This window comes from Scyliorhinus torazame, chromosome 3 (assembly GCF_047496885.1).
Source record: "Scyliorhinus torazame isolate Kashiwa2021f chromosome 3, sScyTor2.1, whole genome shotgun sequence".
Taxonomy (NCBI): Eukaryota; Metazoa; Chordata; class Chondrichthyes; order Carcharhiniformes; family Scyliorhinidae; genus Scyliorhinus; species Scyliorhinus torazame.
The window spans coordinates 350,865,486-350,884,717 of NC_092709.1; the positions used below are offsets into that span (position 1 = coordinate 350,865,486).

At 45.1% G+C, this 19,232-nt stretch overlaps 1 protein-coding gene across 1 annotated transcript in view; it reads left to right on the forward strand.

Moving 5' to 3' along the window:
• The window catches only part of cct7 (chaperonin containing TCP1, subunit 7 (eta)), a 51,115-nt gene that overhangs the window by 11,607 nt on the left and 20,276 nt on the right, over window positions 1-19,232 (forward strand). Inside the window, exons 2-9 of the mRNA XM_072497750.1 lie at window positions 709-862; window positions 2,140-2,246; window positions 3,668-3,793; window positions 5,952-6,004; window positions 7,151-7,322; window positions 13,380-13,544; window positions 15,286-15,474; window positions 17,902-17,999. Coding sequence (XP_072353851.1) covers window positions 709-862; window positions 2,140-2,246; window positions 3,668-3,793; window positions 5,952-6,004; window positions 7,151-7,322; window positions 13,380-13,544; window positions 15,286-15,474; window positions 17,902-17,999 — 1,064 coding nt within the window. The remainder of the gene's footprint in view (window positions 1-708; window positions 863-2,139; window positions 2,247-3,667; window positions 3,794-5,951; window positions 6,005-7,150; window positions 7,323-13,379; window positions 13,545-15,285; window positions 15,475-17,901; window positions 18,000-19,232) is intronic.

The following is a 19,232-nucleotide window of genomic DNA, read 5'->3' on the forward strand; positions in this document are numbered from 1 at the left end:
CATCTCGCGCCCACCTGGCCACCTGTCAGCCCCTCATCTCCTCCCCCACCCTGCCCGCCCGTGCGGTAACCAGCACGCAGCCCAGCCTCGTGCTGCTCTGCCCCTCCAACACTGCAGCCAATCTGGCCTGCCTGTGGCCGGCATTCTTAAAAAGCCGGCTGCGGCCGCTGGGCACTTCTTGCCGCGATTGAGAACACTGCGACCGATTGCTCCGTGACCCGCCTGGCGTCCACCGACCCCGAGTTTGAAAAACCCTGAAATAAGACAATTAATTTCTGTCACCATATGTTGGCAACTTGTGGACATAAATTTTAAATTATTGAAGGACCAGAGACATAAGAAACTGTTTTACACAGTGGGTTGTCAGGGCAGCATGAAATATGTGTGAAGTAGAATCCAGAATAGTTTTTAAAAACAGGAATGGATCAACATTTCAAACAAAATTTAAAAGAATTGGACAGAAGAATGGGGAAAGGTAGACAGCACTTTTTAAAATCCAGCAGAAGCGCAATGCTCTCCTTCTCTGCTAAACGATTCTATGATTGTAATACAAATTACATGAAATTTACAGTTTACGCTGTTGACTTCTACCCGTCTCAAAATTGGTGACATTTAGTATTCTGCACTTTAATTTTCAAACGGTGACTCATTAAGTCCATGTTATCTAATTATTAATTAATTTAATCTAAATGTGTTTTTCTTTCCCAGTCCACACCGGTTATCCTCCTCAAGGAGGGGACAGACACTTCCCAGGGAACTCCACAGCTGGTCAGTAACATTAATGCCTGCCAGGTTATCGCTGAGGCAGTTCGCACCACGCTGGGGCCACGTGGGATGGACAAGCTCATCGTGGACGACAGAGGTAGGGGTAATGGACACATTTGCCCAATGTTTCTATCTTCTCCATGAATTGGAAGATCAGTCCTAATTTACATGGATGGTGGAACAGACTCGAGAGGCTTAGTGACCTCTTCCGACGTTCCTAAATGTGCGCAACATCAGAATGATTTTGGGATGTGGGCATTGCTGGCTGGGCCAGCATTTATTGTCCATCCCTGAGGGCATTTAAGAGTCAACTAAATTGCTGTGGATCTGGAGTCACGTGTAGGCCAGACGGGTGGATCTCGAGTCACACGTAGGCCAGACGGGTAAGGACAGCAGATAATCTTCTTCCCTGAAAGGACATTAGTGAGCCAGATAGTTTTTTATGACTACCGACAATTAGACTTTTAATTCCAGATTTTTAAAAAAAATCATTCAAATTTCACCATCGGCCGCAATGGGATTCGAATCCAGGTTCTCGAGCATAATCCTGGGCCTCTTGATTGCTAGTCCAGTGACAATACCACTATTCCACTGCCTCCCTACATTATGAATATTATTAAAGGTGTTGAGTTCCTCACTGCTACTGTAGAGTGGCTTGCTTTATTATATTTCATAGTGATGTCTGGGTATTTTCAGGTGGTTGAATTAACTGTGGCATGTTATGCTGTGCCACACAATGTGTGGAATGGTAACTGATTTCAAATAACTGTCCCCACTAGCACCGTGCTAATTTTAATTTTGAAGATTTAAACCTTCATGTAGTAATGTTGTTCATCTTGCCACTGATCTAACTGCTTTCTGACACCCCTTTCTACTGTAACCGTGCTCATGGAAATTGGGTGTTGCAAGTCCATGAGAGTTAATGCTGGACAAGGAGCCATTTCCAAATGAATTCTGCACACAAGTCATCAGATTCAATGAGAAGTGCAACCTGATTCACCCTATCTTCATTATAAAGCAGGGTGCTGATATCAATTGTGCCTCCAGTACTGTCCAGCTAATCAAACAAACCTTTTGCCCTGTCTGGCAGTACGAGACAGTTGGAAGAGTCTCTCGTGCATTAAATGTGATGTTTTTAAGGGCAACACGGTGGCGCAAGTGGTTAGCACAGTTGCCTCACGGCGCCAAGGTCCCAGGTACGATCCCGGCTCTGGGTCACTGTCTGTGTGGTTTGCACATTTTCCCCGTGTTTGCGTGGGTTTCGCCCCCACAACCCAAAAGATGTGCAGTGTAGGTGGATTAGCCACGCAAAATTGCCCCCAAATTGGATACTCTAAAATTTAACATTTTTTAAAAAGTGTTTTTATTTTGTAGGGAAAGCGACTGTCTCAAATGATGGAGCCACCATCTTGAAGCTTCTCGATGTTGTTCACCCAGCCGCAAAAACCCTTGTGGACATCGCAAAATCACAAGATGCTGAGGTAAAATGAAAGAGTGCATTTTGATTTCCTCTCTCCCAAAAAAGATCCAAGTACTACCCCTGGTCAGACACATTCCTCTCACACCCTAGAAATGTGAATCACTGTCCTTTCGCACTCTGGAACAGTGGGTCACACACTGTCCATTCACACTCTGGGACAGTGGGTCACACACTGTCCTCTCACACTCTGGGACACTGGGCCACACACTGTCCTTTCACACTCTGGGACAGTGGGTCACACACTGTCCTTTCACACTCTGGGACAGTGGGTCACACACTGCCCTTTCACACTCTGGGACAGTGGGTCACACACTGACCTTTCACACTCTGGGACAGTGGGTCACACACTGTCCTTTCACACTCTGGGACAGTGGGTCACACACTGTCCTTTCACACTGGAACAGTGGGTCACGTACTGTCCTTTCACACTCTGGAACAGTGGGTCACGTACTGTCCTTTCACACTCTGGGACAGTGGGTCACACACTGTCCTTTCACACTGGGACAGTGGGTCACACACTGTCCTTTCACACTCTGGGACAGTGGGGCACACACTGTCCTTTCAAACTCTGGGACAGTGGGTCACACACTGTCCTTTCACACTCTGGGATAGTGGGTCACACACTCCTTTCACACTCTGGAACAGTGGGTCACACACTGTCCTTTCACACTCTGGGACAGTGGGTCACACGCTGTCCTTTCACACTCTGGGACAGTGGGTCACACACTGTCCTTTCACACTCTGGGACAGTGGGTCATGTACTGTCCTTTCACACTCTGGAACAGTGGGTCACACACTGTCCTTTCACACTCTGGGACAGTGGGTCACACACTGCCCTTTCACACTCTGGGACAGTGGGTCACACACTGTCCTTTCACACTCTGGGACAGTGGGTCACACACTGTCCTTTCACACTCTGGGACAGTGGGTCACACCCTGTCCTTTCACACTCTGGGACAGTGGGTCACACACTGTCCTTTCACACTCTGGGACAGTGGGTCACACACTGTCCTTTCACACTCTGGGACAGTGGGTCACACACTGTCCTTTCACACTCTGGGACAGTGGGTCACACACTGTCCTTTCACACTCTGGGACAGTGGGTCACACACTGTCCTTTCACACTCTGGAACAGTGGGCCACACACTGTCCTTTCACACTCTGGGACAGTGGGTCACACACTGTCCTTTCACACTCTGGGACAGTGGGCCACACACTGTCCTTTCACACTCTGGGACAGTGGGTCACACACTGTCCTTTCACACTCTGGAACAGTGGGTCACACACTGTCCTTTCACACTCTGGGAGTGGTGAGATGGTAGGTCAGACACTCCCTTTTAAATAAACTTGTGTGTTTATTTGTTGTAAGGTTTCGATAAACATAATGTTTAATGTATTGACTTTTCTTGTGTGTCTTTCCAGGTGGGTGATGGAACCACTTCTGTCACCCTACTTGCTGCAGAATTCCTCCGACAGATCAAATCGTACGTGGAAGAGGGACTTCATCCCCAGATTATCATCCGATCCTTCCGTAGGGCCACACAGCTGGTAATAATGGGGTTTATTTTATTTTACAATGAGCTGGCTTGTGATTTGAATGATGCCTCTGGATTTTCATTCCCTCTGGGGGGAAAAAATTGAGAAGCTGGGAATTGAGAATTCTCTCATGTCACAGTCAAAGCTATTTTTTCATTTATTTTTATGGTTTCCTGAAAAGTAAACCCAGTAGGCATTCATTTTGTTGATTTATGATCCTTTTGTCTCTCTTTATTCTGACCCATTGGGTTGATATTTTGTGACATATGAACTAGCCAGTGAGCAGTATTCCCCCAGATATACAGTTTGAACCAGCCTTAGCATATAATTGGTGGTATGTTCTGAATATCTCCATTGTGTCTTTACGAGTTGGATGATTTGATAACTGTGCATTCTGCACTCTGCCACAGATGACATCCGGTCTGACTGAGACTGATAACTGATCCTTCCGAGCTCTCGAGCTCCCTGCAGCCTTTGACACGGTTGACCTCTTCTCTTGTCCAGTCCAGTGGGCTGTCCCTGTCTGCTTTCACTCCAAAAAATATATCAGGTTGCACATATACGTCTGCAGCATCCAGCTCTGCATCACCCCCGTGTCTTTCAACTCTTCCACTGCCTATATTGGTGGACTGTTTCTTCAACATTTAGCTCTTGCATGGATAGGATACCTTTGTGCTTATGTTACTCTATCTAAGTAACCCAGAGGCCTGGATTACTAATCCAGTGACATGAGTTCAGATCCCAGCCATGGCAGTTTGCAAATCGAAGTCATGTTCTGGAATAAAAAATTGCTATCAGTAATGGTGACCATGGAATTATTGGATCATTGTAATAAATCCACCTCGTTCACTAGTGTCCTTGAGGGAAGGAAATCGGCCAGCCTTTACATGCTGCGGCCTGAATGTGATTCGAGTCACCCACCAGTGTTTACTCTTAGCTACCATGTGAAATGATCCAGTACTTGGGCAGCTCGCCATCACCCAGTGATGGGCAATAAATACAGCCAGCAATGTCAACATTCTGTGACTGAATTGAAAAAGTGGAATTTATTCCAATACACATTGGGGAAGGGATCTAAAATCATTGTCTGCAGCCCCCAATACAAACTTTGATTACTTGTCACTGCTTCCACCATAGCCTCTGTTTCAGGTCGAACCCAACTGTTTTCAACATTGACATCCAGTTTGACACACAACCAGGATCCCAGTTCTGATCCCCAAGATTACCGAGTTCGACCTTTGTAACATGGTCCATCTCTACCAGTGTCTTAGCCCATCTGGCAAAATCTCAGCCATGCCTTTGTGAGTTGCTCCAAGGTTCTCTTGGCCAACCTTCTATTTTCCGCCTTCTGCAAATTTCAGCATGTCCAAAACCCTGCTGTTTTAACTTGCGGCAAGGACCGCTCGCCCATGATTATTGACTTGTATTGGCTTCTGGTCCAGTAACATCAAGTTTAAAATGTTTATCCCTCACTGTTTCTTCCAACTCTTGTCTCTTATGCACTTTCCGTTCTCGACTTCCGTTGCTCCATAATTGGTGGTCTTGTTTTCAGCTGCTTAGGTCCGAAGCTCTGGAATTCCATCCGTATATCTCGCTCTCTCGCCACCTCACCTTTAAGACCTTCCTTAAAACTTCATTTTTCCACTGAGATTTCTCTTTTTCTCTTGAGCGTCCCAGTGTCTCTTGCTGAATTTGTATCTGATTACACTCTGGAATGTTTTACTACTTCAACTTGGATTTATATAAGCACCTTTATTTTTGTGCTTTCTAGGTTTAATTTAAAAAAAAAAAAAAATTTAGAGTACACAATTAATTTTTTCCAATTAAGGGGCAATTTAGCGCGGCCAATCCACCTAGCCTGCACATCTTTGGGTTGTGGGGGCGAAACCCACGCAAACACGGGGAGAATGTGCAAATTGCACACAGACAGTGACCCAGAGCCGGGAGTTTCTCGATGTATTGATGATAGTATTGAAGGAGATTGACCTTTTGTTGGTCTATTCACTGCCACAAATATTTTCTCCATTTCCCGTATGTTATCAACACACAGTAACCAAAAGGTTGATTGACTCTGCTGACATCATTGGATATAACCTAGTGTGTAATGGAGTGTATGGATTGAAAGAGTTCTTATTTTGTATCTGATTCTGATTTTTCATCTCTGGTATAGGCCTTGGAAAGAATCAAAGCCATTGCTGTAACTGTGAAGAAAGACAACAAGGAGTAAGTATAAAATCTACTGTAAGCTCACTGAATCACGCCGCGACCTGGATTAAACATTCTGTAAGGACTTAAGGATCCTGTACAGGACGACACGGTGACACAGTGGTTAGCACTGCTGCCTCACTGTGCCAGGGACACGGGACCGATCCCCCACCTTGGGTGACTGTCTGCGTGCAGCTTGCACTTTCTCCCTGTGTCTGCCTGGGTTTCTCCTGGGAGCTCCGGTTTCCTCCCAAAGTCCAAAGATATACAGGTTAGGTGGATTAGCCATGCTAAATTGCCCCTTGAGTGGGGTTGCGGAGGAGTGGCTGAGGTAGAGTGCTCTTTCAGAGGGTCGGTGCAGATGTGACGGGCCGAATGGCTTCCTCCTGCACTGTCCGTCCTCCCAGTTTCTGACTCCATTGCATATGTTCTGGCAAAGCCACCTTCCATCCCAGTCCTTCTCAGTCAAGGATTCCCTGTCACTGTTGTTGTGACAGGATCCTCAACCTCATCCATCTCATTTTGTGCACTTTTGCTATCACCCTTTTCCTTCCCTTCTAGATCATGTTAGGGGTCACCTTGTCCTCATCTTCCACCCCACAACGTTCAAGGGATTATCCTCTCTCATTTCCGTCACCTCCAGCATGATGCCTCCACCCCCATTTTTGCATTCTGAAGGGAATGTTCCGTCCATGACATCATGACCTACTCCTCAGTTGCTCCCTTCCCACAGTACTTCCCAAGTGCAAGTGCAGGAGATGCCACTGCCTTGAACTGCTGCATCAGTAAAGGTGCTTCCACATTGGTGTTAGGTAGGGATTCTAGGATTTTAACCAAGTGCCTTTGTACGCTTCAAGTCAGGATGGTATATGGCTTTGAGGTAATTATGTTCCTGTGCATCCTCTGGCCTTGTCCTCCTTGAATGGGGAGATCATGGATCTGGGAGGTGCTGTTAAAGAAGTTTTAGAGCATTGGTGCATTGCATCCGGAAGATAGCACACACTGCAGCTGCAGCACACTAGTGGTGAAGACTGTGTAAGTTCTGCCACTCAAATGAACTTCTTTGTAATTCCATTAACAGATTGGATGCAGATGTAGGACAAACTTATCTAGTAGTTTTAATGCTGATCCTTTCAATATGCATGGTTTCACCCAACTTTGCAGAGAACAGAGAGAGCTTTTTGAGAAATGCGCCGCTACTGCTCTCAGCTCCAAGCTGATTGCTCTTCAGAAAGGTTTCTTCTCCAAGATGGTGGTGGATGCAGTTATGATGCTGGATGACCTCCTCCCACTGAAAATGATTGGGATAAAGAAAGTTCAAGGTGGTGGTCTGGAGGTTGGTGTTTAACAACATTAATCCTATCTGGTTTCTTCTGTATGCATCAAATTCTTTGTCTTGCTGGAAGAACAGTTTACACAGGCCCCCAAGAGCTGAGTGAATCTTTTAGAAAAATCTGTTCTTTTGATTTGGAAATATCTAGCTTGCTTTTGTATGCTGAAGTTCAGTAAAGCTGCCGATCCCATATACTTTATTAACAGCTTTATCAACTTGACAAGGCACCATCAAAGATTTCTGTACATGAATCCCCTGGTTTATTTGTTGCACCATATTTAAAATTCTGTTTATCGTGTCTCATCGCTGTTTCACATGGCACATCTCTGCAGTATGTTTCAATCAGCACGTCCATTTCACCAGTCTGCTGATGTCTCCAACTATCTTCCTTACTTTGTCTGTGTCCAAGCTTTGTGTCATCTACAACCATGCCCTGTATAACCATGTACAGGTAATTCAAAAAGAACAGTAGGCTTATTACCAATCTCTGGGAATACCAAGGTATACCTCCTTCCAGCCTGACACCACTCTCTTTAATCGTCATTGTCGCTCTAATCGCATGAGCTTCCCGTCTATTATGTGGTACTTTGTCAAACGCCTGTAAAATGGTTACAGCAAAGAAAGTGTCTGTTCTGGTTCTCTGAAAGAGCAAACCCTGTCTTCTCCCCATAGCCCTGCACATTTTCCCTTTTCGGATCATGGTCTAATTTCCTTTTGAAAGCCTCGATTGAACCTGCCTCCACCACACTCCGGTAGTGCATTCCAGACCGGAACCACTCGCTGTGTAAAAAACTTTTCCTCATGTCGCCATTGTTTCATTTGTCTATTGTGTTAGATCTGTGTCCTCCTGTTCTCAATCCTTCCACCAATGAAACAGTTTCTCTTTTTCTCTACTCTGTCCAGATCTCTCAGGATTTTGAACACTTCAATCAAATCTCCCCTCAACCTTCTCTTCTCAAAGGAGAACAATCCCAACCTCTCTGATCTATCTGCATCTCTCAAGTTCCTCATCCCTGGAACCATTCTCAATCTTTTCTGCACTCCCTCAAATGCCTTCACTTATTTCCTAAAGTGTGACGCTCAGAATTGGACACTATGTTCCAGTTGACGCCGCCAGTATTTTATACAGATTTAAAATAATCTCTGCTTTTGTACTCCAAGGCCCTATTGATGAAACCCTGGGTGCCAATTGCTTTATTAACTGCTCTGTCCACCTGTCCTGCCACCTCCAATGATATATGCACATATACAGCCAGGTCCTTCTGCTCCTGCACCTCGTGTTTTATGTTATACTGTCTCTCCATGTTCTTCCTCACAAATGTAATCACTTCTGCGTTAAATCTGTCACTTGTCCACTAATTCCACCAACCTGTTTATGCCGTTTTGAAGTTCTACACTATCTTCCTCATGGTTCACAGTACTTCGAAGTTTTGGATCATCGGGGCAGCACAGTGGAGCAGTCATTGGCACTGCTGCCTCACGGTGCCGAAAATCCCAGGTTCGATCCTGGCTCTGGGTCACTCTCCGTGTGGTGTTTTTGCACATTCTCCCCATGTTTGCGTGGGTTGCACCCCCACAGCCCAAAGATGTGCAGGATAAGTGGATTGGCCACGCTAAATTGCCCCTTAATTGGAATAAATGAATTGGTCACTCTAAATTTATTTTTAAAAAAGTTTTGGATCATCCACAAATTTTGAATTTGTGCCCTGCACGCCTAGGTCTGGGCATTAATATATATTGGGAAGAGCAGGGGTCCTAAATTTACAGTACCCAATTATTATTTTTTTCCAATTACGGGGCAATTTAGTGTGGCCAATCCACCTATCCTGCACATCTTTGGGTTGTGGGGGTCTAACCTATGCAGACACGGGGAGAATGTGCAAACTCCGCACAGACAGTGACTGGATCGAACCCGGGTCCTCAGTGCCATAGGCAGCAGTGCTAACCACTGCCGCCGTGTCGGCCAGGGGTCCTAATACTGATCTTAGGGTCATAGATGTTTACAGCATGGAAACTGGCCCTTCGGCACAGCTTGTCCATGCCACCCAGTTTCTATCACTAAACTAGTCCCACTTGCCTGTATTTGGCCCATATACCTCTATACCTACCCTGCCCATGTAACTGTCTAACTGTTTTTTATAGGACAAAGCTGTACCTGCCTCTACCACTGCCTCTGGCAGTTCATTCTAGATGCTCAGCACCCTGTGTGAAGAAATTTTCCCTCTGGTCTCTTTGGTATCTCTCTTCTCTCACTGTAAATCTATGCCCTCTAGTTCTAGACTCCTCTACCTTTAGAACACAGAACATTACAGAGCAGTACAGGCCCTTCGGCCCTCAATGTTGCGCGACCTGTGAAACCACTCTAAAGCCCATCTACACTATTCCCTTATCGTCCATATGTATATCCAATGACCATTTGAATACCCTTAGTGTTGGCGAGTCCATTACTGTTGCAGGCAGGGCATTCCACGTTCTTACTACTCTCTGAGTAAAGAACCTACCTCTGACATCTGTCTTATATCTATCTCCCCTCAGTTTAAAGGTATGTCCCCTCGTGCTACACATCACCATCCGAGGAAGAAGGCTCTCACTGTCCACCCTATCCAATTCTCTGATCATCTTGTATGCCTCAATTAAGTCACCTCTTAACCTTCTTCTCTCTAACAAAAACAGCCTCAAGTCCCTCAGCCTTTCCTCATAAGATCTTCACTCCATACCAGGCAACATTCTGGTAAATCTCCTCTGTACCCTTTCCAATGCTTCCACATCCTTCCTATAATGCGGCGACCAGAATTGCACGCAATACTCCAAATGTGACCGCACCAGAGTTTTGTACAGCTGCAACATGACCTCATGGCTCCGAAACTCAATCCCTCTACCAATAAAAGCTAACACACCGTACGCCTTCTTAACAGCGCCCTCTCAACCTGGGTGGCAACTTTCAGGGATCTATGTACATGGACACCGAGATCTCTCTGCTCATCCATACTGCCAAGAATCTTACCATTAGCCCAGTACTCAGTCTTCCTGTTATTTCTTCCAAAATGAATCACCTCTCACTTTTCTGCATTGAACTCCATTTGCCACCTCTCAGCCCAGCGCTGCAGCTTATCTATGTCCGTCTGTAACTTGTAACATCCGTCTGCACTGTCCACAACTCCACCGACTTTAGTGTCATCTGCAAATTTACTCACCCATCCTTCTACGCCCTCCTCCAGGTCATTTATAAAAATGACAAACAGCAGTGGCCCCAACACAGATCCTTGTGGTACACCACTAGTAACTGGACTCCAGTCTGATCATTTCCCATCAACCACCACCCTTTGTCTTCTTCCAGCTAGCCAATTTCTGATCCAATCTGCTAAATCACCCTGAATCCCATACCTCCGTATTTTCTGCAGTAGCCTACCGTGGGGAACCTTATCAAACACTTTACTGAAATCCATATACACCCCATCAACTGCTTTACCCTCATCCACCTGTTTGGTCACCTTCTCAAAGAACTCAATAAGGTTTGTGAGGCACGATCTACCCTTCACAAAACTGTGTTGACTATCTCTAATCAAATAGTTATTGGGAAAAGATGTTGACTATCTTCCTTATCTATGCTCCTCATTATTTTATAAACCTCTATACATCACCCCTAAGCCTCCTACGCTCCAGGGAAAAAAGTCCCAGCCTCTCCTTATAACTCAGACCATCAAGTCCTGGCAGCATCCTCATAAATCTCCTCTGCACTCTTTCCAGTTTAACAATATCCTTCCTATAATAGGGTGACCAGAACTGAACACAGTATGCCATGTGTGATCTTATCAATGCCTTGTACAACTTCAGCAAAGGGGTCCCAACTCCTGTATTCAATATTCTGACCAATAAAACCTAGCATGCTGAATGCCTTCTTCATCACCCTGACCACCTGCGACTCCACCTTGAAAGAGCTATGGACCTGTACCCCTAGATCTCTTTGTTCTTAAACTCCATCTGCCATTCATCGGCCCAATTGGTCAAGATCCTGTTGCAGTCTTATATAACCTTCTTTAATATCCACTATGCCACCAATCTTGGTGTCATCTGCAAACTTACTACCATGCTTCCTGCATTCTCTTCTAAATCATATATATATGTAAAACATAACTGGACCCAACACCGATCCCTGAGGCACACCAGGATAATTATGTTGAATAGTTAATAATTATATTAAATACTTAACTGAGCAACTACATTATGAATGAAAAAGAACCATTCACCACTACTTTGTTTCTTGTTACTCAGTCAATTCTGTATCCATGTTGCTGCTATGCTTTTATTCCATGGGCAATAACTTTGCTCACAAGTCTGTTATGTGGCACTGTATCAAACGCCCTTTGGAAGTCCATGCACACCACACAACAGCATTCTCATTAACTCGCTCAGTTGCTCTTCAAAAAGGCTCCAGCAAGTTTGTTAAACATGGCTTTCCCTATACAAATCTGCTGGCTTTCATGAATAAACCCACATTGGCCCAAGTGACTATTCATTACGACCCAAATTACCATTTTTAAAAGCTTCACTGACAATCCACATTTGCCCAAGTGACTATTCATTTTGACATAAATTATCACTTTTAAAAGCTTCGCTGACACTGAGGTTAAACTGAGAGACCTGTAGTTGCTGGGCTTATCTTTGCATCCTTTTTTGAATAAGGGTGTAAAGTTAGCAAATCTCCAGTCCTCTGCCACCACCCCGAGCCCAGGAAAACTGGAAAATTGTGGCTCCTGCACCTGAAATTTTCACTCGCTAGCTGCCAGTATCCTTGGATACATCTCATCCAGTCAGAGTCAGAGTGCTTTATCAACTTTTAAGTACAGATAGCTTTCCGAATACCTTCTTACCAATTTTAAACCCTTCACATTTCTGAACTGCCTTCTCTTTCACCATGGCCTGGGTAGCATCTTCTTCCTTGGTAAAGACAGGTGCAAAGTATTAACTTAATGCTGCAGCTATGTCCTCGGCCTCCATGCGTAAACCTCTCTTTTGGTCCCTGAGCAGCCCTTACGAACATTTTACTATTTATATGTCTATAGAAGACTTTGAGATTCTCTTATATTTAACTGCCAAATTCTTTTGAAAGTCCCTGTGTCTAATGTCAGATGTGCAACTTTCAACAACCCTTTCTGGTCATTTATTTAAATTAAATTAATTCTTTTTTTTGTTAGAGTATCCAATTCATTTTTCCAATTAAGGGGCAATTTAGCATGGTCAATTCACCTCCCCTGCACATCTTTTGGGTTGTGGGGGTGAGACCCACGCAGGCACGGTTATTTAAATTTTCTTCCCTTCTCTCTGCACTCCCCATGAATATGAACCCTGTCTTCACCAACCCACTCACTGCCATGATCCTGTCCTTCCCCCTCCACCAATCCACACACTGCCAGAGACTGTGCTCCTTCCTTCTCCACCAATCCACACACTACCAGAGACTGTGCCCATTCCCCTCCACCAATCCCCACACTGCCACCAACCCTCCCTTTCTCTCTTCCCCAACCCACAGGCTGCAAGAGATTACACTCTTTCCCCCCCCCCCCCCCCCCCCCAAACCCACAGACTGCGGAGACCCTGCCCCTTCTGTCTTCACCAATATGCACACTGCCAGAGACCCTACACTTCCCCAACCCACACACTGTCAGAGATCCTGCCCATTCTCTCTTCCCCCCCCACCCCCATTTCCTACAAGCTGAAGCTTGTTACAGTTAAGGCCCATAGAAAATGGAAGCAGGAAGGGATCTTCGAGCCTGTTCCGCCATTCATTATGATCATGGCTGATCATCAAGCTTCATACCCTGATCCCGCCTTACCCTATATCCCTTGATCCCTTTAGTCCCAAGAGCTATAGCTAATTCCTTCTTGCCCCAACCCTTTTTTGACTGGCCCGATTATTCGGAGGGAGACGTCAAGTCAATTCTCACCAACTATCATCATTGTATTGTTCTGTGCATTTCTATAGTGTGTATCTCAAACGAGTTTGTGGGGAATGTTATCAGAGATATCTGCTTTCTTATACATGTTCGGTGTTGAACACAGGAATCTCAGCTGATAGCTGGTGTCGCCTTCAAGAAAACCTTCTCCTACGCTGGGTTTGAAATGCAGCCCAAGAAGTATGATAAACCTAAAATTGCACTGCTGAATGTGGAGTTGGAGCTCAAAGCCGAGAAGGATAATGCAGAAGTTCGGGTGAACAATGTTGAGGTCAGTATTCTTGAGGATAGAACAGTTTGCGAACAGGTGCCGGAGTGTGGCGACTGGGGATTTTCACCGTAACTTCATTGCAGTGTTAATATAAGCCTGCTTGAGAAACTAATAAAGATTATTATTATGAATGCCACTGGGCTGGCATGAGTTTTAATTCTATTGCAGCTTGTGCAGAGTGGGTGGAGAGTCCTGGCCGGGTTTGCCGCTCATGTGTGCCGTTTAGTGGTTCCTGTATGGCGCATGTGATGAATAACCTGAAACCTTCTTAGAGTCACTGGCTGGAGAGTCAGTGCAGAATTAATACCTGATTTCAATATTGGAGAGCGATTAGTACCTACAACACCATCAAGCAAAGAGAACATGAGAACTCGGAGCAGTCCCTCGTGCCTGCTCCACCATTCAATACAACCATGGCTGAGCTCATCTTGGCTTCATTTCCACCTTCTTGCCCGCTCCCCATAACCCTTTGTCCCGCTACTAATTAAAAACCTATCTATCCCCTCAAATTTGTTTCGTGTTCCGATGCACTCTGGGGTAGCGAGTCCCACAGATTCCCGATTCTTTGAGAGAAGTAATTCCTCCTCATTTCTGTTTTAAATCTGCCACCCCATAAATTATGGCCTCCCGTTCTGGAAAGTTCAGCAAGGGGAAACATCTGCTCTGCATCTACCCTGTCAATCCCCTTTAGCATCTTATATATCTCAAGTACATCTCTCATTCTAAACTCTACTGAGTATGGGCATAAACTGCTCAATCTCTCTTCATAAGACAGTGAAGGCTCTTTGTTAAAAGGAAAGGATTGAAATTGCTGGATGTGGAATATCTGGAGCTCATATCCTTCAGTAGAGGGTGAGGTTTGTCACATACATCTAAATATTTCTATATAGTCAAAGCCCATATCGATTTGAGTAATCTCTCGAACCCTGAAATATATGGGAGAATACAATGTTATATTCTGTATCTGTATAATTAAATTGATAGGATACTGGTTTGTCTCAGGGGTTTGACTCTTCATCCTGAGAAGCTGGATTTGCATCGAGGCTGGGCTAATGGAGTGAAAGTCTCCCTTCCCTGCTAACTGTGTAGTCCTCTGTGGCATGGCCTTAGACAGTCATATTCGCAGTCGTGGATGCAGGTCCACACCACACAACAGCCCCTTATTCACCATTAATTGACTATCTTTCAGAGAGGCATAGGTTGTCTAGTGTGAGAATTGCCACATTTTTCAGTAGGGAGTGCTTGATGCCAAGTCTGAAAGAGAAGAGTATTCTATTCACAAGCCCTATCCTTATTCCTTCAACACCAAATTCTGTGCTTGTTAGAAGTTACACCTTTGTGCTATTCTAGTAGTATCCAGTGTATGAACCCAGCGAAGCTGGGACTAAATTATAATTCCCAAGAGGCTTAAATTGGATTTGAGCTGGTTAGATTGTGTTTGCTGATGGGTTGAGAATGATTTCTCCATCATGGACCAGGGATCAAGTGACCTTGTGTCTTAGCTTTAACTGGATATGGACTGGGTAATAAAGGACCAGTGTGCTAATTGATTTTCTTTCGATGTGACATCGAAACAAACCTGTTGGACTTTAACCTGGTGTTGTAAGACTTCGTACTGTGCTCACCCCAGTCCAACGCCGGCATCTCCACATCATGATTTTCTTTCAACACTGTTGTACAGACTGATTACACTATTTATATACCCTCACCATTAAATACTCTTAATTCCTTTTGTTTCTAGGACTATCAGGCCATTGTTGATGCAGAGTGGAATATCCTTTATGATAAGCTTGAAAAAATTCACCAGTCCGGGGCCAAGGTTGTGCTGTCCAAGCTTCCTATTGGGGATGTGGCGACACAATATTTTGCAGACAGGGATATGTTCTGTGCTGGCAGAGTCCCAGAGGAGGATCTCAAGCGAACTATGATGGTCAGTGAATTTACGGAGTCTAATGCAAAATGTTTGAATGGAAATGTGCTATCAGAAGTGCTTACTAATTGTGTTTCCACTGCAGATCTGGGATGGGAAATGTTACTCTCACTGATGGTCAAGCTGATTGGCAGACTCGTGGCCAGCCCTCACTAATATAATAGTACCAGCCCATGCTGAGTGAATCCACTCTCACTAATATAATAGTACCAGTCTGTCACTAACAGATAGTGCTCACTGTTGTGCTAGCTTAGTGAAAATGTGCAGGAGATCTTGAAACCACTGTACTGATCCAATCTCCTTTCAGCAAAAAGTTAATTATAGGAAAAAGAATGGGTGGGGAATTGTTGAATTTAAGTTATATGGCGCAAGATATACAGTACAGTGTTGTCTTCCTAAATTCTCCTCTTATTTTTTGTTGAGTGGCTAATGGCTGACCCTTGCTGCATAAATGGACACCAGCAGCCTTTCAATTAACCCCTGTGAATCTGGACACACATACCAATTGGCTGTTTGACCATAGGGAGCATCATAGCCAAACCTAAACTGCAGCCACATTGTTTAGCTGGTGTCAATAAAGCAATCCAGGAAAGGTTGTGGCAGTTTGCCTCTCTAGTGTTAACAAGTGACAGTTGTTACGGACAGGAGCAAGGTTAATTTAAACAGCACTGATTTCTACTCTCGCCACCCATTGTAAACAGAAAGATGTTTTGATTTGCTTCCCCCTTTATGAGCGGTGATGTATTTCCCAAAGCCTCAGTTTTAGTGTTATCCGACTTTCTATTAATAACCCCACAGCAAACTCATGTTAGGATGAACTCAAAGGGTTAGTTTATTTGCACACACTCAAATGTGGAAAGTAACTCACGTCCTGATTCCCCAAAGCCTATCCATCATCTACAAGGCACCAGTCAGGAGTGTGATGGAATACTCCTCACTTGCCTGAATGAGTGCAGCTCCAACAACACTCGAGTAGCTCGACAGCATCCAGGACAATGCAGCCCGCTTTGGAATTCCTGGAACTCCCTGTGGGTGTACCTACATCACATGGACTACAGCGCTTCAAGAAGGTAGAAGGTCCACCTCGGGCATTAGGGATGAGCAAGAACTATTGTTTCACATATGTCCAGAATCACAGCAGTTGACAGGCTGGAAACTTGATGTGTAATTCGCTTTTCTAGTCGAGTTGACTTCCATGTTTGTGATAGGCACATGGAAATGAATCAGTCTTGTAGATGATCGTACAGAAACTTTGTAGTTGGAGCCAGGTAGTCAATCAGGGCAGAGCCCCTTTCTTTGTTGCTGCTCACAAATGACGAAAAATGTTTTTTTAAATATAAATTTAGAGTACCCAATTCATTTTTTCCAATTAAGGGGCAATTTAGCGTGGCCAACACCTACCCTGCACATCTTTAGGTTGTGGGAGTGAGACCCATGCAGACACTGGGAGAATGTGCAAACTCCAAACGGACAGTGACGCAGAGCCGGGATCAAACCTGGGACCTCGGCTCCGTGAGGCAGCAGTGCTAACCACTGTGCCACCGTGCTGCCCCAACACAAATGATAAAATGGCAGACTGGGTTTGCAGTATGGCAAGGCAATATAATTGGTTCCACCAGCTAGAGGTTCGTGCAACCTGCCTCCCACCTCTTCACAATGGCTTTGACAAAGGTCTGAGTTCCGGTGGTGGCTAAATGTTCCAAATAGCTGCTGGTCAGCTACCCTGGGGCAGGAAATGCAGTGGCATTTGTATAGTCCTATTTTATTTCACATTATAATAACATACATGTTGACATCAAGGTAAGATTAAATCGGTCAGAATCCAGGAGGTATGAAGGTTGTATATGGATGTGTATTAAGGCTGGATGTTTGTTTAATTCTTTCGTTGGATATGGGCATCGCTTGCCTGGCAAGTATTCGTTGCCCATTGCTAATTGCCTTTGGATTGAGTGGCTTGCTCGGCCATTTCAGAGAGTATCCACATTGCTGTGGGTCTGGAGTCACATGGAGGACAGACCAGGGAAGGACGGCAGATTTCCTTCCCTAAATAGTGAACCAGATGGCCTTTTATAACAATGGATTATAGTTTTGTGGTAACCATTAATGAGACTAGTTTTCAGTTCCTGACTTTTTATTAATTTCCCGTACCAGCCTCCCTGAACAGGCGCCGGAATGTGGCGACTAGGGGCTTTTCACAGTAACTTCATTGAAGCCTACTTGTGACAATAAGCGATTATTATTATTATTTACTTTAAATTTCACCAGCTGCCATGGTGGGATTTGAGCCCACGTCCTGAGAACATTAGTCTGGGCCTTTAGATTCCTAATCCAATGATATTATCCCTACACTACTGTCTCCCACAGATGTTAATTGAACAGGTATGGGTGTTAGTTCTTTGCGATCATTTCTATGTTTTTGTCTTTCAGGCCTGTGGTGGTTCCATTCAGACTAGTGTTAATGCCTTGACGGCCGATGTGTTGGGACTATGTGCAGTTTTTGAGGAGGCCCAGGTTGGAAGTGAAAGGTATAACTGATACTAGGTGCTCTGTCTACCAGTTTTATAGACCGGAATCTGCTCTTGTTGATATTTGCATCACTTAGCCAGTTTAACATGTATTAGAATATGATCAATAGTATTTCTATATTCTGGTGTTAATGTACAGACCCAACAAAGAATATAACCGAAGCCGGTAACAGGTAGGCATCGATAGCATGTGTTGCATGTAACGTACATCAGTTATTCACTGAGGTGAATAAAAGCACTGATGGTTAATTGCTGGATGAAGTGGGTCATAGAGTCATACAGTACAGAAGAGTCCCTTCGGCCCGTCAAGTCTGCATTGACAAAACAACACTAACCCTACGTTCCAGCACTGGGCCCACAGCCTTGGATGTTATGACACTTCAAGTACTCATCCAAGTACTTTTTAAAGGTTGTGAGGTTTCCTGCCTCTAATACCATCCCAGGCAGTGCATTCCAGATTCTCAACACCCTTTTCCTCAAATTCCCCTCTAAACCTCCTGCCTTTCACTTTAAAATTATGCCACCTCAGTATTGATCCTTCAACTAGGGGAACAGCTACTACCTATCCACCCGGTCCATGCCCCTCATAATCTTATACACCTCAATCAGATCTTCCCTCCGCTTTCTCTGCTCTAAAGAAACCAACTCGAGTTTATCCAGCCTCTCTTCATAAAATCATAGAATTTACAGTGGAGAAGGAGACCATTCAGCCATCGGGTCTGCACCGGTCCTTGGAAAGAGCACCCTACCTAAGCCCACACCTCCACCACATTCACATAGCCCAGTAACCCCCACCTAACCTTTTGGACACTAAGGGGCAATTTATCATGGCCAATCCACCTAACCTGCATATCTTTGGAGTGAGTGTGGGAGGAAACCGGAACACCCGGAGGAAACCCACGCAGACACGGGGAGAACGTGCAAACTCCACACAGACAGTGACCCAAGCCGGCAATCGAACCTGGAACCCTGGAGCTGTGAGGCAGCAGGGCCGCGATTTAACAAAAGGAACAGAGTCCATTATGGGCTGGAATCAAAGGGCTGTTCCCGGCGCTATCAAATTGAGACGCCCCACCAAGGCCGCACGTAGCTGCATATCCTGCACTGAGGACTTCCGACTAGCAAGGCTCCTCAGTGCAGGAAGAGATTGGGGGAGGGCCTCGAATCCCTGCGCACCCCATCTCATACTGGCAGGGCAACCCCAGGCCTGATCCCCAACTTGGGCAAAATGCC